Here is a 22494-nt window from a genome sequence, read left to right on the forward strand (position 1 = left end):
TCAGAAACTATTTTGGTACTTTACTCCATGGACTTTTATATTTACACCACCCAAATATTTCATATCACATAAAAAATTTAACCATTTTAACTCTCAAAAGATGAAACACATATTTTCATGCATAAGTAATATGACATATATGTAAAAATTGAAGTTTAGTTGTTAAATATGTAATTACATAGAAGTTGAGTGGTATTTATGTAAATTTTCCTAAATGAGTTTCAATTCATAACTTCTATAAATAGACGCGTGAAAACACAGTTTTATATATGCCTGACGTCAATCTGTTGATCTCTAGCTTCGAACCTCTTCATGCTCGATGTATTTTTTCTTAACATCAAATTTACAAACATGTCAATATCAAACTTTAGGTGTTAGAAATGTAATTAAAAATTGTGTGGTATGTACAGAAATTTCCCTTTTTCTTAAGGAATTCTCCCAATCAGTTTGAGGTGAATGGAAGTACCTTTTCTGTTCAAATCAATGGCTGAGATTAGTTCTGTAAGCTTTAATTTTAATAGAAAGATTTACATGCGTGCCACTCGATCCCTATACATTTACATATCTAACAGCTATACTTCAATTTCTATATACAAAACACTAATTACTGGCTGAGATTAGTTCTGTAAGCTTTTCATTTGTACTATGTAATTTTTGTTATTATGTTAGAGAGTTGCAACTAAAATGATTGGGTGGTGTTTTGATATTTTCCCCTTCCTCTCATCAGAAATTTCAAGAACTAACCTTCTCATAATCACAACAAAAAATAATATATTGCATTGGTGCCCATTAAGACAGCATGGCCATCAAGAAATGAGAAGATAAAGTGAGTTCTAAATAGTTTATTGGGTAAAGTCCAGAAAATCATGTATGATTTTGCAATTAAATTTTGCTAGGGGTGTAAATGAGGCTGGCTCGTGTTCGGCTCGTTTATATTTTGAGCTCAAAAAATGTGTTCGTGCTCGGCTGATTTGCTTAACTAGCCGAACACGAGCCGTTCAAGAACAAAGAGTCATTTTGACAACTCTAATCACGTAGCGATAAGATGTTAAGGATTGAGGCAAAATTTAAAACATCATTTGAATCTGATTTAATAATTTAATACTTTTAATTGATTATAAACTTTTGTAGCCTTATAGTCAATTACTTTTTTTAAAAATTCTACTCATCAAATATATATATATATAATTGAATAGTAGTATTTCGAGCCAAAACGAGCCGAACACGAACAAATCTTTGTTCATGTTGTTCGTGTTCGGCTCGTTCAATTAGGGAACCGGCCGAGCACGAGGTGTTACGAGCCGAACACAAGCTTCTTAACAAGCCGAACACGAGCTGTTCACGAACAACGAGCCATTTTGACAACCCTAATTATTACATCCATATAATATAAAGACGTTCTTCCCCGTAAAAAGTAGGAAACAAATGTCGATATAATATAATAAGTCCCTTTTGCTGTCCTTAGTATACATATATAAGACCTGCAAAATAATCAAAATTCAACAATATTAATAGTAATGCATAAGCATGCAATCACAGTCATGACAAATGTAAGGAATTATATCCCCACAATGGCATGGTTAAACAAAATTAGGCTTTTATGTAGAAAATATATCTATATTAGAACACATCATTATAATAAGCCAAGACTAATATCTATTGCTCTTGCATCTAGAATTTTAAAATCATTAATTTATAACAAAAGAAATTGCAATATTAACAAAATGATTCTTCTTTATGCGTCACTTCTTCCTAAAATAGAAGCAATTACAGGGAGTACATATATAACTCATTTGATGTTACCTTATACAAGCAGGAGATTTTAGCCTTTATCTCCATTAATCCGACACTGAAACCACTAATGAGTGATTATAAAGCTTATTAGAATTACAGGGAGTACATAACTCATTTGATGTTACCTTATACAAGCAGGAGATTTTCGCCTTTATCTCCATTAATCCGACACTGAAACCCTGACTGGCTTCAATAATATGCTGAAAGCATTTCTCATATGATTAAATCCCATTATAAAAATTCCTAAAACATAGAGGAAGCTGAGTTGCAGCTTTTCCATAAAGTTATAGGTGGTTTGTAGATAGCTTTCTCTATTTGGGGTGATGAAGTTCAAGATGATCATAGGCCTCCTCAAAACATGCCACCCTGTTCAAAATGTGAGATAAGTTTTACTGGGAGGAAAATGATTGAAAGCATCTAGGGGCATTTACATAAATACCAACCATTCTTATGTATTTACATATCTAACACATAGCATATACCACTTTAATCTTTTGTATCACGTCAACAATACAACTATTTGAACTTGTAAAAAGTGAAATACAACCTTTCGCACATAGGTAAGATGACTTATAAGTAAAATTGAAGTTTAGGTGTTCATATGTGTAAATATATAAGAATAGAAGGTTATGCACGTAAGGATTTTCAGTACCGCATTTAACGGATTCAGCTATGGGTAAATTTGACCATTCTTCTATTAAGATCTTTGTTTTAGTTGCTTCTATCAACTCCATTAAAGCTGCATTGACCTGCATGTTCAAAAAAGCTCAGATATTTGGCGTGTAAATAGATTCAAATACATTTCCAGCTTCTGACCATTCGAAAGAAACGGTCAAATTTTCAACCCATTTGTTTTTTCAATCTCTTCCTTAATTCCCAAGAAAAAAAAAGTGTTGTTCTTAATAAAAAACAGGCAATTGTGCTTTTTGATCGATGATGCAGACAATCCAGCAAGAAAAAGAATTTGAGACCGGACCGGTTGGCTCCAACCTGATGCAAGGTCAAATCATACCTCTTCTGGTCTTTCATGGCTCACTAAATGACCACCATGGAGTTCTACCATTCTTGCAGCTGGTTGAAGCTTCTCTGCAAGTTTCCTTGCATGATATAGCTGGGCAATAACATCATGCCTACAAAAATTAAGTAAAACAGATTGATTTCCTATCGACCTTTAGCACGCACAAACACAGAGCAGACAGAGAGGCAGAGAGAGGGAGAGAGAGAGTAGGAAGATTTACATACATACCACTCAAATCTCATGTATTTACATATCTAACAGCTAAACTTCAATTTTTACATGCATGCCACCTTAACTATGCATGAAAAGTAACCTTCACTTCTCAAAAGTTAAAATGACGGCAATTTTTATGTGATATGAAAAATATTAATGCAAAAAATAAAGTGTAGATGCTAGATATGTAAATACGTAGTAATTGGGTGGGTATGCACGTAAATACCCCACATAGTAACCTGCCATGGATGACCAATATCAGGAACCCCGCGGAACGAATTGCATCAAGCTCTTTGGATGTCAATTTGTGATTCCAGCATGCATGAACTTGCCCCTCGAACCCTTTCTTACATTGCATTCCAGATGATGATATTGCCTCAACATATTTCTGATCAAATTGGGGTTAAAAAAATAACGTTAACACACAAGCCTGTGAAGTTAACTGTGCATGCATTATCCTCTATAATGCCCTGAAAAGCTCAGAGATGAACATGTAACAGGTAATTTGTTCGAAAAGAAAATTCAGGCAATTAGAACATTCCAACTCAGGTTTTAATCTGAATGATTTTTCAGATAAAAAGGCAAAAAAAGCTTGGAATTGAGATCTTTATAAAAAAAGATTATAAATCCCTTACTTGATGAAGAACTTTTCTTCTTGTACTTAATCCAACACATTCATCAAGATACTCCTGCGGAAGGACCAAATTTGAGATTTTTATTCCCTCAATTAAGAAAAATTATGCAAATGGAAAGGGGAAACAATATCTCATCACTATCTCCTAATGCAAGTGCAAAACCTATACTCAAAACAAGTGGAAGTTTTATCAAAACTTTAAATGCTTTCTCAAGAAAAATAATTGTCATGCAACTTTTACATAAACATCATTTAGTTTCATAAAATGTCACAAATTTGGAGCATATGTTTTGCACTTTTGATACATTTTTGCATTAAGAGTTTATCAGACAATCTCTTTTTTGAGTAAAAATTTGTTCTTGTATTTAAATTTTGGAAAGAATTTAACAGAAATTGACGTATAGTTGCCTTGGTATAATGCATTTCCAGGTCAACAGCAGCTCTCTCCTGTGGAGTCCTTGCTCTTAGGAAACGAAATACTATGGATATAATCTTACGGTCAACCTGTTAGAAGAGGAGTAAAACACAATATTTGTAATCAGCTTGAACAAAATATAGAGCTCTAGAAGTCAAGTCATATGTTTTCTTGAAAGAAAATATAAATTTAATAAGTGTCAACGATCCTGCATATATTTTTTCAAAAGAAAAAATATCAAGGAAATTTAAATGCTAACACAAAATTCTTATGTATTTACATATCTAACATCTAAAGTTCGATATCTATATTTTTAGCAGTTTGATATTAAAAATATATGAATGAAAAAGGTGTGTTTCTTTTTTAAAATGTTAGTGATGTTGTTATTTTTCACGTGATGATAAAGATTTGAGTGTTATGTATGTAAAATTTGAAGTTGAGGTGTTAGATATGTAAATATTGTATTCTCATCTTGTCACCACAACCTTAAAAAACTACAAGTGCAGAACAAACATCTAAGCAATAATTCAGGGGTTTCTAGCACATCCATCGATCATTCTCCACTTTATCAATATAAAACTAGCTAGTTCTCAGAGCCATCATAAGTCAACATTATAAAAAAACCTAATTTACAGTCACATATGAAACAAAGATGCAAATTTCCATGTGCAAATTTGCAATCAAGTCCTCTCTTTCATAAAAATATACCTTTGGAAAGCACTCATACCCTCCACCTGTTGCATTAAGCAAAGCCAATGAAAGCAATCTTTCAGGCGCCATTGCTGCCAACTTGCAAGCTATCATAGCACCTGTTTTCCAATATCATAAAGAAAATTCAACATTCATTTTTGACTAAAAACGAAAAAAAAGGGAAGAAAACAAAGCAAAATCGTACTGTGCCAAAGTACTCCAATCAAATTATACCAAAACCTATTTTGTAGCCAAATCTCGATTAATTGAAATTAATTATCACCAAAAGTAAAATGGAAAAAGGAAAATTAGAGAAAAAAGAATCAACTCACCCATTGAGTGACCGAAAACATGAGCTTTCTTCCATCCCAGATGGTCCAGCAAAGCCAAGGCATCCCTGGCCATGATATCCGTTCTGCAAACCATTCATAACAGTGAATCAATTTCCAACATCTTAACAAATGATCTAAGGAAATCTCATTCCCTTGCAGTGATGAGATTAAAGAAGAGGGAGGCAAAGATGAGAATCTCACGAGTACTCCGATTTCTTTAAAGGAATAGAGCTCCGGCCCATCCCGCGGTTATCGAAGCAGCACACCTCGATCCCATCAGCGGCCTCCCCCATCTTGTCGGAACAATCCCCGGTGGTCTCAGCCGGCATCGCCTCCTCGTCATCGTTTGGCTCACAAACACCCGTCAATCCCTTAATCTGCGGACCCCAAGCCTCGTGCGTTGCAGCTAGACCTAACAAAATCAGCAACCCCCAACCCATATCACCTCTTCAGAAAAACGAAATCCCTAATTGCTATCCTCCAAACGTCGCTACTGCAATCAAAATCAACCAAACGAAGAAATTTCAATAAAGATTACCGATAATGAGAAGGATTTTGGTGCCACCGCAACCGAATCTCCTATAGAAAATATTCGTCCCGATTCCGCTGTCCTCCGTCGATCTCTCCTTGCTAACGTTGCAGTAAGGCATTTTTGTCAAAAATTTTCAATTTTAGAAAAAATCAGGAAAAACGACGAGAGGAAGATAAGAAAGGAAAGCGCAGATGAGAGAGAGGGTGTCGGCCATTCGTGCTTAATTTCAATGGCTGGTGTTCATGTGAGTACGACACGTGCAGAAAGGTTGCGGAGTGGTTCCACGTCTGCAGATCGCCATGGTTGGCGGGAAGAAGAGAGTCAAACGGTGCGTCCGGTGCACTCCGGTGCGTTGATTCCCCGCCGTGCGTTTTCTTCAGCCGCATCCAATCCTTATATCAGTCAAATGATTTCTCACCACGTGTCGCTTAATCCCTCCACGTGAATAGTATGGTCCATGCCTAGGATAACGCAGTTGACACTGTTCAACCATTTTAAGAAGGTATCTGTGTATCATATCTAGTGAGGAGTTGTTGATATATTATCGTTTTAGAGTGGTGAGAAGATTTAACGCACGCTCAGGGAAGAGAAATAACTAGTAGTGTTACCATAAATAATTATGTGGAAAAACTGTAAAGAGAACAAATATGAGGTCAGGCGCAACTTAAGAGTTCTACTATAAAATAATGATTACGGTTATAATCACTTATCTCGCAGACAAAAAAGAGTTACAAAGTCTTCTAAATAATAACGTTGATGTGCAAATGATCTCGTCACAAGAAATTGATGTGATTGACGGTGAGCGACGACGATTGACAAGTGGTGGTCGGCGGTGATCGACAGTGACAAGAGTGATGCTGGACTTCAACTTCTTCTCAAAGTTTCAAGTTCTTTCTCGAACCTCAAGTTCTCCCTTCCCTCTCATGAGGGGTGACGCTTTATTTATAAAGTTACGGGTATAATTAAAGCAAAAATATAAAACATGCAGGCATAGATAAATATGATAGCATTGTTATGACATTATGATGACCATAAATAAAGGGTTATGTTTCAATTAGTTTTTTGAGATGGGTTTTGCACTGTTATATCATTATAGGATCATCATATTGTTAGATCTATAGCTTTTATTGTATTTGATTTGTTTCTTTTTTGGGTTTATTTCCTTGTATGCTCTAATCCTTTTCTATAAAAAAAGAACATAGGGCTTATGAGAGACTAAGGGAAGGGCATGATGGTGAGAAGAATTGAATTGTAACTCCCAAGTCATTTTTCTTTCTCTCCATCCAGTGCTAGTGAAATCTCCCTCTCATGAACCTAGGCGAATCAATTCAAAGCCGAACCACATAAATCGTTGTGTTTGATTGTTATTGTGTGAATTTCTACGCTTCCACATTGTTTTCGCATGACACATACATGATAGAAAATTTCTTACAATCATCATAAACATTGAAGTGGCAAAGAGAGACATAATTATTATTTTATGTGTGATGTCATATGTCATTATTATAAGATAAGATGATTGTATGTTAAATAAGGATTTTTTTTTTTGACATAAAAAAAAATTGATTGGTAACTCGATCATTATCATCGTGCAAGGCTTTCGGAAACATTTTTTAAGACTCTACGATACTCAAAGACAAAGAAGCCATTGGGGGCTTCAAGTATAGCAAATGATTGCAAAGTTGAATGTTGTTAGGATCATTAATGTTGGAAATGATGGCTCATTTAAAGAGTTATTGTTATGGCTAATGAAAGTTGCCAGTTGTGGTTGTGAAAGATATTATGAATGTTTACCGGTCTTGAAGATTGAAAGAAAGAGCAACATTTAAAAATTTAGATTTGTGCATAACATTGAAACATATGAACAAATCATGTTTCCATTCATATTCGTTAAGCAATGTTAATTGTCCAGTCATTAGTGACACACTAATACTTAGTACTGGCTTGACATATGTCAGTAATGTTCAAATCATTGTCTTTGTCAGTGATAATTACATATTAATTATATTTTAATTTAAAATTTATGCTTGTACCAGTCTTAAAATTGTTTTATTGGAAGATATACACACTCAATTCCTGTATTTTTTGCAAATCTAACATCTAAACTTCAAATTTTACATACATGCTACTTATTTATGCATGAAAATGTGTTTTTTTCGCTTTTTAAATGTTAAAAAGGTGTTTTGAAATGAAAATTGTGGATGGTATGAATGTAAAAAAGTAAAATTTATGTATTAGAATGCAATTTGTTAAACATTAGTATACGAATATTTTTCAATGATTCGGTTAGATTTTTAAATTAGTGATTTAGATATTGATCTAAAAGATCAAAATATTTAGTTTTTTCTCTATTAGATTTGTTGGGCACTCCAACCAATGAGAGCTTTCGTCATTCGTCGTTCGTCGATCGTTCAGCGTTCGGTTCCTTTCCTATTTCTATTTCTTTCATATCCACGATAAAGAATAAAGATAAATAATTTGGATAAAGATTGCATTCTTATTACTTACAACATAATTCATATTGCACTTGACTTGTTGATGGATTTAAACCACTTGTTTTTACTCTTTAGTATCAAACAATTTAGATATTCCCTTTTAAAGGGTTTTTACAGATTAACCATTTAAAATTTTAAATATAAAGGATTAAGCTCCAAAATTTAAAATTTTACATTTCAATGACTCAAAACATCAAATATAATAGACTGAACATTATTGTTTGGAAAGAAAATAAAATTTTGGAGGGTTGAAATGTAAATTTTAGATTTAGGTGGCGAAAACGCGTCTGTTTGGGGTAGTTTATTTGATGTGGTGGCGTTTTAAAAATACACCTTTGGGTAAACTGCGTTTTAGCAGCTTATGCATTTTCAAAACGCTGAAAACAGCGTTTTCATACCGCACTTATCTAGGTGCGGTGACAGCTTTCTGGCTGCGGTCTGGCATTTTAAAAAAAAAATTAAAATTTGTAATAGCTACCACACCTAGCTTATCAGTAGATTATTTTTAATCAGCTTATTAGCAAATTATTTAATAAGTTGCGGCTGCCCCGGCTGCCCTAAACAGACTCGAAGTCGTAGGTTGTTGGTACATGAAACCTCATTTCTATTAACCAACTTATTTACTAACTTCAGTAAAAAGCAAAGCAGAGCACTACAGCCACTTAATGATCTACACATAATCCTCACTAAACACCACATAACACTGATTAAACATTTACAATTTTTTTTTTAAGCTTTCTGCCCTTCATTTCATATAAAAACTGCTACAAAAAAGCACAGCATAAGCATAATTATCAAAATATAATTTAAACTAAAGAGGCCTTAATCTCCATTGCCTTCTCTGCAACTCCAATGCCACTAAGGTTTCACCCCAACCATATGCAGCTTCTCTCCATCCTCCTTCTCCTTCCCCTCAAACACAAGCTTCTGCTCCCTCGCCTCCAATCCCGTCTCCATTGCCGCCTTCACCTTAAGCTCGCCTGCAATCTCACCAACATCATCATCATCATCATCATCATCATCATCATTCTATCGTAAAGTACAAAAAGCCCATATTACGAAGACATACCAAACGTTGCGGTGGCATCGATGATGATATCGTGCCACTGCGAGCCGGTGGGGATCCTCACGTTGATCATCATTTTGTTTTCATCGCCTTCGTCGGTTTCCCTCTTTTGAACCAACATACCGCCAGGCCGCAACTCCCACTGAATCTCACGACGACGGTTGGCTCTTCCGTCGGCCTTAGAACTCTTCTCGAAGAGCTTCTTCGACCTCCATTTGATCATCTCCAACCCACCCTCTTTGTTTTAGTTCTCTAGCCACAAGTGTGTGGTAAATAAAGGTTATGTAGTGATGTTGGGGAGCTCATTTCTAGGCGCAAATGAAGGGAAAGGTGAGGAGGGAGGCGTGGTTGGCTTTTGCTTGAATGCTTTTGACAAAAGGTGAGGGATGATAATGTGGGTGTTGGGGTTTGGAATGTCCTTGGGCTGGAATTGCACATGGAGGATTCAAATTAATAATTTTTAAGGAAGATTTACGTATATACCAATTAATTTTCAGCTTTTTCATATATAATTTACAATAGAAATAATAATATTTTTTATAATTATGATGAATAGTACGGATTTATATTACTTATGTATGTATTAATAGTGCACCTGGCTAATGTATTGTAGTTATGTGTAGTTTATTTTTATTATAATTTAGTTTACGTAACAGTGTATTGTGTGGGATAGCTGAGTATTATAACATTTGGCTAGCCGAGTCGGTTTACCGGCCAACCAGTTCAGCCTCAACAAGCTCAAGCTCATGGCTCTATAAACTTGACTGGCAAGCTCGTTAACAGGTCGAGCTCAAGCCAGCTCAGTTCGCTTGCTCCTCGAATCCCAACTAATGCAAACAATTTTACAAATAAGTCTTTGATAAATTGAAAGATGATGTTTGAGTCCACATCTCCTTTTGTTTTGTTTTTGTTTTGTTGCTATATTTCTCATCGTGCTAATAAAAATGTATGTGATAAGATGATTTTCACAACTACATTTGTAATGTGAAAGGCTGAAAGGTATTATAGAGTTATCTGGCCTTTTCTCTATTAAAAAAATAGTTATAATTTCCACAAACATTAAAAAAAAAAATTCAAAATATTTTCCACAATTAATTTTACAAATACTATGGCGATCCAATCAACGGATCGGAAAATTTACAAATTTACCAAACAACTCTGATATATTTACATATATAACACATAAATTTTAATTTTTTGCATTTATACCACTCTACCTTGCATTTCACTTTATAAAATTTGGTAATCATGGTATTTTTTATATGACAAAAGATTTGAGTGCAATAAACATAAAAATTAAGGTTTAGGGATTAATTAGCATGCAAATTCATGGAAATTTTGTGGTATGTATGTAAATGTCACACTCATGTCCTAAATTTTGCTTCAGATTTCAGAAGCTGAAAGTCACCTAATGGTAGAGAGTCTAAGTAAAGATCACTAATATTAACTCTCCTGAACTGAAAGGAAAATATTTGTGTGGATAAGACGTACGCAGCGCTGCGTACGTCAAGTGTTATTCAGGGGGTACAAAGGGATTATATCCGGGGTATACCCCCCTGTAACCTCCGTGTAACTCCCTTGTAACATTTGTGTAACTTATTTGTACTCATGAAACTACAGAAGCGCGGAACTCATTTGTAACTTTATTTATACCCCTCTGTAACCCCTGAATAACCTTTGGACATACGCAGCGCTGCGTACGTCTTCTGTACGCAAATATTTTCCGAACTGAAATACACATTTTCATACAATAGGCTTTCATGTGATTGAGATACAAAAAAGTTATACATGTAAAAATCAAAATTTAGGTGTTGGAATGCAAATTCGTAGGAATAGCATGGCATTTATGTAAATCTCCCAAAAGCAAAACTTACAATCAAACTAAAACTAGATCACATTTTTCATTCACTCAAACATAACCAATCAGAAACATTTATTGGTTTATTTCAAAAATATCAATCAAGAAAATACTAAACCATATGTTCTTACAATTAATGCTCAACCAAAGCTGGAAATGTTCATGAATACTGCCACAGACACAAAAATTTAGATCATCTAATCATGAAATAATCCTCAGCATATAAAACTGTCAATACGTAGTTGGAAAATATAGACAGAGAACTACAACTGCTAAGCTAAAAAATAAATAATAAGCCAAAATTGGCAAAGCTGGATACCTTGTTTAATGCAGCTCTACAAAAAAAAAAGCAGAACAGCCTTCGTGCTTCTAATTTATTCCCTTCAAGCTCAATAATATCATGGAAGAAATCTCAAAAATTCTGAAACTGATTTCTACGTCGAGCTTCGGCTCACCTTTTTCTTTAAAATTCGCTTCCTCCGAGGTTTCGAAGGCGGTGAATCTCCTGCTTTCTGACCGAGACCGAGTAATCCGAGACCAGAAATAATGGCATCCTTGGAGATGAACCAGTTTGAAGATGGCTGGTTGACAGCAGGATCTGATGGCCTGATATAGGCTTTGAGGAGAGTATCTGAATGAAGGAGTGGATGTGCTTCGATTCCTAGCCAAGCAAGTCTGGAAGTCTCCCCAATATGAATATTCAAAACCCTGAAAGATGCGTTTCAGTAACTTGAATGTTTCTTCTGAGGGGGCATCTACATACATAACACCCATTCCTATATGTATTTACATATCTAACACCTAAACTTTGATATATATATTTATATCACCCAACAATTTCAAATCACATAAAAAAGACCACAATTTTAATTTTTAAAAAGTGAAGTACACCTGATAAATTGAAGTTTAGGTGTGTGTTAGATATACATAAGAATCGAGTGGTATGTATGCCAATCTTTCTAAGAAAAAGGCTTCAGATACTTCGGGATGTTCCAAAAAAAAAAAAAAAAAGGCTCCTGAGAAGATGAATGATGGCTTCATAAAATGGTCGGACATGTTCAAGAAGGATGATAAATTATTAATAAAAGCTATGAAGAAATGAAAGCTGATTTAAGTTCTAGTGTCACCAGCCAGCCTTTAATGTTTGCTGAAACTTAAAATCTAAAAGTTCAAAGATGTCATTAATATACATAATTAGTATGATAGACGAATATCATTGTGTTTATAGAATAGGAAGTGATCAAAGTAAGCCAATTTGGACCTTTGTTAACTCGTAGCTTTGTGAACCTCAAATTCATAGAGTATTTAAAAGCATCTTTTATCATCTTCAAAATTACATTCCATGCACGGTTGAAGAACAAGTTTCTTTTCAAGGATAGATTGCCCCATCCATCCCTCAACATTTATTATAGGATGCCGAGTACCGTAACAAAAAAGGAGTTTGAAAATTTATCCAGCAAAAATAAAATTCATGACAAGCTTTGAGAAGTAGAATGATTTCACCATTTTGTAGATTCTTCTTGCAAAAGTAAACACATAGTTCAGTGGGGTGATTTTGGATGAGTGAACAGAAGTTTAGGTAACCTCATTGTCATGGAATGGTGTTGGTATAAGGGGGTTGGAGAAATTCTGAGGAAAAAATATTAAAACTTTTTATCTTCCCATAAAGCGAATGTGTTGGGAAAAAAAAATCTTAAAAAAGTTCATATCTATGGATACAAATATTATATTTAATAATAATAAAACAAAATTTGCATACCTTCTCATTTTCCTCATTACCAAGAATGATAAACTTGTAGTCTTTGGAATCAAATTTATTTCTATTAACTTCATGAGTGTGGACAAATGTAGTGCATTCACAGACTTTAAGTGGAAGATTAGAAATGATGCGTATTAGGAAAGCATTTCAAAGCAAACCAATTGGATTTTTGAACTACAGTACATTCATAAGTAGCCCGCCCATAAAATGGAAAGCACTCAAATAATATTTAAAAGTATTAGTAGTAACCATAATAGATTTAGCTACATCTAATATATGACTATTTTTTCATTCAAGCATTTCATTATGTTTAGGAGTGTTAGAGCTAGGAGTTTGATGAATAATATCATTATGCTATAGGTAACCATAATGTGTTTAAAATATTTCGTATCTCTATCAGAGTGGAGGATTTGACTAACCATATTATAAAATTTTTGAAACAATATTCTACATTAGATTTATCTTCTAACAAGTATAGCCAACACACTCAAATATGATCATCAATAAAAGTGATGAACAATCATTAAGAGAAAGTTTTGAGATTTAGAAGGAAACTAAATGTCACTATGCACAAGTGAAAAAAAAAATTGTGCTTTTAGATAGCTTTAGTTCTCATATTTTGTTGTTTGGCAAGTTGACACTGCGCATTGAAAAATATTTTCATCATAAAAGGTTTTTACAGCAAGTAAAAATAGGACGAATTAACCTATAATATCATAACTTGATCGACTTTTTGAAGGTAGAAAGGTCTTTGTTGAAATCAAAAGCATGACAACTTTCTTTGGAATCTTTATCAAAATTGAATAGACTGCTGGCCTCTATATGATTTCTAATCCTTTTCTATGATCACTGGTCCTGAAATTCACAAGATTTTGATAAGACTGAAAATTTACATATGCAATCATTTGCTCTATTGCTAGAAGATAAGAGGTTGCAAGAAAAAATTTAAACATATAAGAATTTAGATAAATCTAAGGATTAATTTTAATTATTCATATCCCAACAATAAATAATAATGATTCACCATCAATTTTGAGAGCAGTACATGAGAAAACTAAAGGAGCACAAAAAGACGTGGTTTGATGCTCCCGAGCTAATAATATAAGATTCTTGACCTTCCTTTGTACAATTAAGAGTACAACATCAACAAAAGCCTTTATCCCACCAAGTGGAGTTGGCTACATGGATTTTTTTCTCCATTGTGTTCTATTGAGTGTCATATTTTCATTTAGTTCTAATAAATTATGATTATTTTTTTACAACATGCCCGTTCTAATAATTACAACATGCCCAAGTCTTTGTCGGTCCGTCTCTACCTTTCTTAACATAATTTAAATCTAAAACATCTACTGTCCTAATAGGGTCATCGATGGTCATGGCCTTGGTACAATTAAGAGCATAAAAAGAAATTTTTTTAGCTAAAAGGGAGGAGCTAACAGCTTTTTCAGGAGTAAGCACTGTGTATAGAAGCTTCAAATGCCCGCTGTTTAACGAAATAATGCCCATATTTCTACTACTTTTTATCTTCAATCCCTCACTTTAAATTTAATAAGCATAGGTGTTTTCATAATGCTTTGCAAGATTGTAGTGATTTATTGGATTGTTGTGAAGTTCTAATAAATTTTTCTTATGTGATTAGTCCTTTTGCAAACATGACACAAAAAATCACCTCTCTTTACATGCCATCCTAGTCTTGCTTTAGACTCCTGACAGCAAGCAGATTGTACAATGATGAGGGTATTTTTGTAAGCAACAAACGTTATTCTCTGTGATTTCCTTCCATTCGGATTTCACAAAATGCTTCTTCAATTTTGGGAAGTTGTTGAATTACATATGCTAAGTGTTTTTAAATTTACATAAAAAGATTACGAATACAAATACAGCAAGAAAGATTAAATTAGCACAAACCTGACATGGATTTAACTGATAAAAGAAAAAGAAAACTGAGTACTGGCTCAATAACATGTCAAACAAAAAAAAGGACTTGAAAAATAGGGAATTTCCTACCTCAATACGGTGCCGAAGAACATCGCAACACCCAGAACATCAAAGCGATCGAACATAGCTCTGTCAATCCCACATATTAACTGATAGCGCAAGTTTGCATAAAGCCCTAAGAATGCCCCGTAGCCAAGAGCATAGTTTTTCAGAGATGGAATGGTCACTGATAACCTATCCATTCAATATCACAAAAATTGTAGTAAGGTCTTTTTAGCCGGTAAAAAACTGAGAATTTTCCGCAATGAATAGAAGATTCGTACAAGAAGACAAACGATGGCACTATGTTACGTACTAACCTTCCCTCTTTCCTTGAAGAAACAACTTTCGTCAAAGAACCTTGAATTGATCCAGCAGTTAACCCAACCAAACAAAGCTCTGCAGCCTTATAAAAGAAAGAGTGAATTCTTTTGTGTAAATCAAATTCTCTCATGGGATAACTCTTCTCAAAGATATTATTAGGGAGCTTCTGTATTGAATTTTGCAAGTCAAACCGAAAGGTGCTCCCATATGAACGGCAAGGCGCAAGTGACCAGACAATGAAAGCATTGCAGGCAGCTACTGTCATAACATTGATAAATGCCAAATCCCACTCTTCTTTGATCCTGGATACAGTATACCGTATCATAATTAATAAGTTGCAGCATTAAATACTCTACTACAAATTTCCATTGGGAAAACCCACCTTCCTTTGCGGCTCTTTAACTCCCACCAAACAGTACTGCCTATAGTGGTGACCTGCTCCAATATTAATTTGTAGAGGAAGGATGGGTCGGCAATCATCCTGTGTCACTATCAGAGATTGAGTATTGCAATAAACCTTATCCTCCATTGTATAATTTGGTGTTGATCGCGGTCAAATAAATTTAATGCAGTGAAGTTCAAGTTCAGTAAGAAACAGAGCTTAAATAACTCAACTAGCAACAGAATAGCTTAAAAAAAGATATTAAGGGCAGCAACAATATCTAAACCTTTAAAGGTGTAAAAATTCAAGGGATTGACAATATGGATTATGCTTCTAAAATAGGAACAGAAAATAAAATGTTAAATATCTAAACCTCATAGAGCATGGAAAATAAATGCAGAATCATATGATTGAATGATAATGTTAAAAAAAGCTCTCACAAATGACAAACAAAATAGCAAGCGTTACTCAAATGGGGCAACAACATGACGTCCATGTTACCAAACCAAAAAGTAAATTAGTTGTCGTCTCACAACATTTATCCATATGAGCAGCCTGTTGCTTCTTTATTTAGAAACCCACACTAAATTTTGAAATTAGAAATAATATGATAATATCATAGCTTAAGGTTATGTGTAATATGAATATTTGAGGTTCTGCTCTGCTCCAGAATCTCTCAACTCTAGTATTTGTAGACTACTATGTGTTCAGAACCAGAAGAGAACCCAGCCATAATCGACAAGCCCAATGTATTGCATGTACAGCACTCGAGTTTCACAAGCGATATGCTACTGCTTCTATGTCATATAGCAATCCTTTTACATAACTAGATAAGCAATAGGAAATGGTTGATATTTTATTGTTTAGGTGAATCAAATTAATTATTAGTATTCATATGATGATTGATAATAGAAAAACCTCATTGTCTTGTTGATTATTTGTGAAACAATGTGATTATTATTTAACATCTTAAGTTGTGAAGTAACCGTTGCATAAGTGAGATATTTATATATTTGATGTCATAAATTCCGAAGTAACTTAAAATCACTATATAAGTTATGATTGCTGCATTGATTTTATCGAACATGGTAGCTTATACTTCATATCATAAATGTAAGTGATCGTTGGTGGTACCCTGTTGATAACTTTATTCTAGATATATTAGCAATAAGGCCTAATGTTCAAAGTGAAAAGTCTATCAAGAAGGTGATACCGGAATTTAACAATATCTAATGGAAAACAAATATTATTACTGAATTCAAATCTAAAATTACAAAAAAAAAACAACGTGAAATTCTAAACTTGCAACCAAAACAACGCACAACACTAGAGCTTGGGTTAGATATAAGGTGGAGGTGTTTCCAGCTAGGGATTTGGACCTCTGGATACGTGGCAACAGGGGGTGGCAGAAGCAAGGGGGGAACAGTATGCAACAAGGACGGTGGTTGGGTGCTGTCTTGAGTGGCGGCGCAAGGTTGGATGGGAAACAGCAGGTCTGCTATTTTTTGGGGAGCGACAGCAATGGAGGAGATGCAAGGGTGAAGGGGCTAGATGCGCAGAAGGATGGGTAAGGGTATAATAATGATAAACACCACCTGTAGATCAAGATTTAGCTAGAGCACCACTTGGAACCCTAGAACACAGCCCGTCAAGGAAAAAGAGACGTTGACGGCACAGCAAAAACTAAACCCTAAACACTCCAAAAGCAAATAGATAGTCCGAATATAACCAGGAGTGGGCCTCACTCCAATTGGTCGTCAATTCCCAACATTGGAAGGCCGCCCGACCCATCAGAAGCGTGGATTGAACTAGTCCAGGTGCGATGGGTGTGGAAGCCTAATTCAGGCATCCTAGACGCAAATGCACCGCGTCAGAGGGTAAACAAACTTTACTATTTTATGTAGACTATCCTAGAGTTACCACGAGCAATTAATCCTTTACATATTGAAAATTAAAATGAGAGATTGTATGATTGTATTTTATTCCCTTGTTCTACATAAAAAATGAGATGAGAAGTAGTACTCAAATATATAAAGAAACAACTAAAAGAAAACATTGTTATTCTAGTGTATGTAACAAAATAATACAATCCTAAAATCATATCTAATAAGAAGGATGCATAATCAGTGACCAAAAATTATGGATGGAAATAATTACAAAATTATTACAATAAGAAATCTATAATATTGAAATTAAAATGACAGCTCATCCATGCATTATGTACAGCAATAGGTGAGATGGCAAGTACCCAATATTGATGAGGAGGCGACAGTCCCCATGCATAATAAGGGTCAGAGATCCGGTGCAATGACAACTAGCTCTAAGACGCAGTTGCTCGTGTGGTGGCACCTAATATGAATGTCGGGGTGTCTTGTGCAAAGCAAAGGTTTAAACATAGTGAGGCGATGGTGTATCCATCATTTTCACACACCCTATCAAGCAAATGAATAGATACAATCCATTCCATGCTTGTTTGATATTTTTTAAATTTGCACACAAAAATACTTTGTGAGTATGTCGACAAGTCGATCACTCACGATTAAGAATGAGGCACAAATTAGACCACGACTGAACTTTTTCTTTATAAAATATCTAGAAATTGTTTTGTACAACTATGTTGCATCAAGCATGGGATTATATGCAATATTGATGTCTAACTTGTCATCACAATAGAACCTCATAAGATCATTTCATTCAACATTTAAGTCTTCTAAGATAAGTTTAACCAAAGCAATTCACATAATTGAAGTGTCAAAGACTAAAATTCAATTTTTTGCACTAGATCTTGCTTCCATTTTTTATTTTTCACTTCTCTAAGTCTTGAGATTGTTTCCTAAAAATATGCAATATCCCAAAATTGATCTCACCCTACCATAGATCTCGCATAACCGGCATCTATGAATGCTGCACGTGTAAAATCTTTACTCTTCACGAAAATAGTTTTTTTTTCCCCATAGAGTTCCCATCAAATATTGTAAAACTACATACAAAGTCATAACAAGTAATTCTTAATGATTATGTATAAATTGACATATAACACTGACAGTGTGATATAAGATGTCAAGTCTGGCATGTGGAAAGTATACAAGTCGTCCAATAAATCTTTGACAAGAAGTTTTTCTACAACTATCTTATAAAACATCTTCAATTCTATGATCGAATTCTATAGGGCTCCCAACAAGCTTGCATCCTAATTTATTTTTATCTTTCAACAATTTTATTATGTATTTTTGTTGTGATATTAAAAATTCTATGCCAACAACATGCAACCTAAGAACCTATGAAATACTAAATTTGTTTTAATTCTTTAAGTTCAAATTTTCTTTGAGCAATCAATCCTTTCAAATCACCACAGTCATTGCACTTTCATCAATATAAACAAATAATTTTGATACACTCCCAAAAGCTATGCGACAAAAAATATACGGCATTTTTTACTATATTTATATGTCATGTTAAGCATTACCTTAACAACCTTCAAAATTAGACTTTTAGATAAATGCCTTTTTAACCCACACTGTTTGTTTTGTATTTGAACCAAACCCTGGTGTAGCCTATGCATAAAATTTTCCCTCTGACACTATATAAGAAGACATTTTAACATCAAATTATTATATTTTCAGTCCATATTAATTGTTAAAGATAAAAGAGCTTGAACAATGTTCATATTAGCAATCAAAGCAAAGGTTTTTTGAAAATCAAAGCAAAGGTTTCAAGGTAACCAATCACATAAATTTGAGTATAGCCTTTGGCAACAAATCTAGCTTCATATATTTATAGTGAACAAAATAATTTGTATTTTAAAATAAATATGCATCTACAATCCACTAAGTTTTCTTTCACATTGATAATTTTATCAATCTACATGTTTTATTTGTTTGAAAAGCATTCAATTCCACCAAAATATTTTCTAATTCTTATCACAGATGTCTCGGAGATTATTTTAAGAGTAAAAATGGTATGTAGGTTAGTAAGCAAGGTTTGACGACTATGAGAAAAAGTTTCATATGGTATAACAAGGATTGATTTGCTTGGTTGGATTAATATGAGAAAAAGTTCTAGCCAATAATTCCCTTAATGCGTTCAGGGACAAGGATTGATTTGCTTGGGTGGATTACATAGATTTAGAGATTGATACCATTACTTTGGAGTACACTTGTAGTAAATGAGTAGAATTTTGTTCAAATATGTGCTCAATTTAGGTATGAAAGATATCCGGTATCATTGAATATAGATTGATTACAGAAGTAATTGCTTTAAAAAAGAGTTGCTAACCAAGATCAGTGGAAGAAAAGGGCAAGCAACAAGGAAATATGTCTTTATGATCTGTGAACAATAATTATTTTGAGAATAAGTGGTAATAAAATTGACACGGGCTTCTCTCTGGCTAAACCGGGCCTGGGGCAACTGAACCAGTTTAGCTGGGAAGAAAGGGGTCGGCCGGCCCTAGTACTTAGGGTTATTACCAATTAGTAGCGGTGTTGCCCCAGCTTAATTACATAGTATTATTTATATTTTGCTTTCATGTTTTAGGTCAGTTTTTTGTCGTGTTTTCTGTCAGTATAGTTGATATCCTCTGCTTTCCCTCTTAGGGTTGTATTCGAGGAAGAGTGATGCTTGGGTTGTATCTTACTCTATGGTAGTGATTATCCTCCGCTTACTCCTCTTGCAACCTCCTCATTGTTGTTGCCCTTCACCCTCCTACCTGTAGTCACCTGGTAGCCTAAAGGATGGTTTCCCTTTAGCCGCAATTCTCCCATTCATCACTCACTGTTGTGTTGTCTCAGCCTTCCCCTACCCGATTATCTGTGGATTAATTTGTGGCATTTCCTGCCATTGAACCTCACCCTTCCCGACAGGAAACCCACCATCAACCTTTCATCCCTTCCCTGCTGGTATCTAGTAGTCATCATCCAGCCGCCTTCTCAATCCACTTCCCCAATCCTCCGCTTGTTGTCATTTTGTTCTCTAGCCATCACTACCCTCTACGTTCCCTCCAACCACGATAATACCAACCTCGGCCTAAGCCCTAGTTTGAGTTTGTGTTGTGTATTTGTTATTTCCTCGTTCCAAGTGTTTTTTATTGTAACCATATTTGCTTTTGAGTAATAAAATGTGTTTTCCCTATTGAGGTTTGGGTTAACTTTGGTATAAAAAAATATTGATCTTCTTCATTGAATGTGGCATCTGTGCACCCATACACCTTTCTTGTAGGGGTGATAATAATTGTACCCTTCTAAATGGGAGAATATCCAATGAAGATAGATTTAATACCGTGTGGATAAAATTATCCACTATTTTGGAGATGAGTGCATAAAAATGCAATATCACCAGCTATTTTAGGAACAAGATTATTTAAATGGACTTAATTTGATTAGGACTTAGATAGGACTTTTACCTAAGAACTCTTGTGGATAATCAGTTTATGTCGTGAATGGTGGTTAAAATAGTCACCTCTTAATATTATTTTTAGCATTCTTTGAAAATATAAAGAGCCCTTCTAGTAGCAACTATGTGGTTATTCTCTAGTACAATCAACTCCATTTTGTTGGGTTGCAAACACATCTATTAGTGTTTGATAGCAATAAGAGAGATATTTTTAGACTTTTTAAAAAAGAAACTATTTATAGTACCCAAAATAATTTTTAAAAGAATTATGCTCATAATAACTTTACAACAACCTTTACAAAAAAGCAATTACCACAAATGGATCATCAATTAAAAGGTTGAATAAATGTTTTTCAACTATCTTATTGAATTCATATCGTAACCCTTAGTCTTAAGGGAGCCCAGGATTGAGGGAATATAAGCATTTTTGTTGTTGTCGTCCATGGAGAGGAATGAGTAGCCATTATTTATTGGTACAAAGAAAAAATAGAAAATGAAAATGTTTCAGTTTAATTAAATAAAAAGAAAATGAAATAGAAGACACTTGGAAAATAATTTATATAGCTCTTGATACTCATTGGGAACCATCGCAGTGCTTGACTCAATAGTGGGCTGGCATTGAGGCAGATGACCACATAATGGCAACTGCCATAAGGGGCATTGTACCGTGCAAAATATGATGGTCCACACACAATGAGAGGGGCGTTGTCCTGTGCTTTTCAGAAAGAAATAAAACAACAATAATATCTAAATATTGATGGTTTGAACTTTCAAATGGTTAATATGCATTACGCATCTAATAGTTAAGAGAATCAAACAATTTCAATATTTAAGCCTTTACTAAAGATGGAAAAGAAATCAGAACCATACGATTTAGTTATGATATTTCAAAAGGTTTTTCTCTTATGAATGACAACGAAAATAATCAAGCGTCAATTGAATAGGGCAGACGAACACCACCTTTGTTACCAAAGCATAGACTGAATTAGATGCCATCTCGAAATATTCACAAATTGTGCTCATTTGAATTACAAAGAATTTATCCGTACGAGTTATATTTGTTATTTTGTTCAAGAACCATGATTTAAAATCCTAATCCTAGAAAAAAATATGATAAACAATGTAAGGTTATGCGGGAGATGTATATTTGAGACCAAAAGCTCAAACTTGTACAATGAATAGAGCGCATGGGTGCTCTAGAATCTTTTAAATCTAGGATTTGTGGACTCCCATGTTTTGGGAGCCTGAAGAGTCTCGAACCATGATCAACAAGCCAGACCAAGCTCAAAGTACTTTTGAAATTTGTAATAAGAAATGCTTGATTTATTATTGTTCAGGTGGATCATATTAATTAATGGTAATCATATCATGATTGATGCCATAGAATTATCATTTTTCATGTTCATTTGTAAAACAATATGATTTTTATTTAGCATCTTAAATTACGGATTAATTGTTGCATTATTCACCATTCATGCCATTAATATTATAAATTGATATCCAAATTTCTAATGTTCAAATTGAGAAGCTTATCAAGATGGTTCGACTAAAATATGTGAGAGATAGATGGAAATCCTTCTATTAGCATTTTTCACCCGCCATAAAAAAGTATGAATG

General features: G+C 34.3%; 3 protein-coding genes across 3 annotated transcripts in view; all 3 read right to left on the reverse strand.

Annotated features, from left to right (window-relative positions):
• Nucleotides 1–1736: 1736 nt before the first annotated feature.
• On the reverse strand, nt 1737–6013 carry LOC110021820 (putative aminoacrylate hydrolase RutD). Its single transcript, XM_020720484.1, has 10 exons — nt 5635–6013; nt 5298–5508; nt 5097–5179; nt 4783–4883; nt 4068–4163; nt 3661–3714; nt 3265–3413; nt 2807–2924; nt 2447–2543; nt 1737–2160 (listed from the first exon to the last, which is right to left on the reverse strand). Exons 1-10 carry the CDS (start codon nt 5744–5746, stop codon nt 1955–1957), a joined length of 1227 nt encoding a protein of 408 aa, XP_020576143.1. The 5' UTR covers nt 5747–6013; the 3' UTR covers nt 1737–1954.
• A 2797-nt stretch (nt 6014–8810) lies between these two features.
• On the reverse strand, nt 8811–9473 carry LOC110021842 (BAG family molecular chaperone regulator 4-like). The gene is made up of 2 exons (XM_020720517.1): nt 9193–9473; nt 8811–9103 (listed from the first exon to the last, which is right to left on the reverse strand). Exons 1-2 carry the CDS (start codon nt 9410–9412, stop codon nt 8982–8984), a joined length of 342 nt encoding a protein of 113 aa, XP_020576176.1. The 5' UTR covers nt 9413–9473; the 3' UTR covers nt 8811–8981.
• A 1706-nt stretch (nt 9474–11179) lies between these two features.
• The window catches only part of LOC110021836 (protein RETICULATA-RELATED 1, chloroplastic), a 22718-nt gene continuing 11403 nt past the window's right edge, over nt 11180–22494 (reverse strand). The window contains exons 5-8 of the mRNA XM_020720498.1: nt 15490–15588; nt 15104–15409; nt 14814–14978; nt 11180–11755 (exon numbers count right to left, since the gene is read on the reverse strand). Of these exons, the coding sequence (XP_020576157.1) occupies nt 11482–11755; nt 14814–14978; nt 15104–15409; nt 15490–15588 (844 nt within the window). The 3' untranslated portion in view covers nt 11180–11481. The remainder of the gene's footprint in view (nt 11756–14813; nt 14979–15103; nt 15410–15489; nt 15589–22494) is intronic.

Source organism: Phalaenopsis equestris, unplaced genomic scaffold, assembly GCF_001263595.1.
Source record: "Phalaenopsis equestris unplaced genomic scaffold, ASM126359v1 Scaffold000149, whole genome shotgun sequence".
Classification (NCBI taxonomy): Eukaryota; Viridiplantae; Streptophyta; class Magnoliopsida; order Asparagales; family Orchidaceae; genus Phalaenopsis; species Phalaenopsis equestris.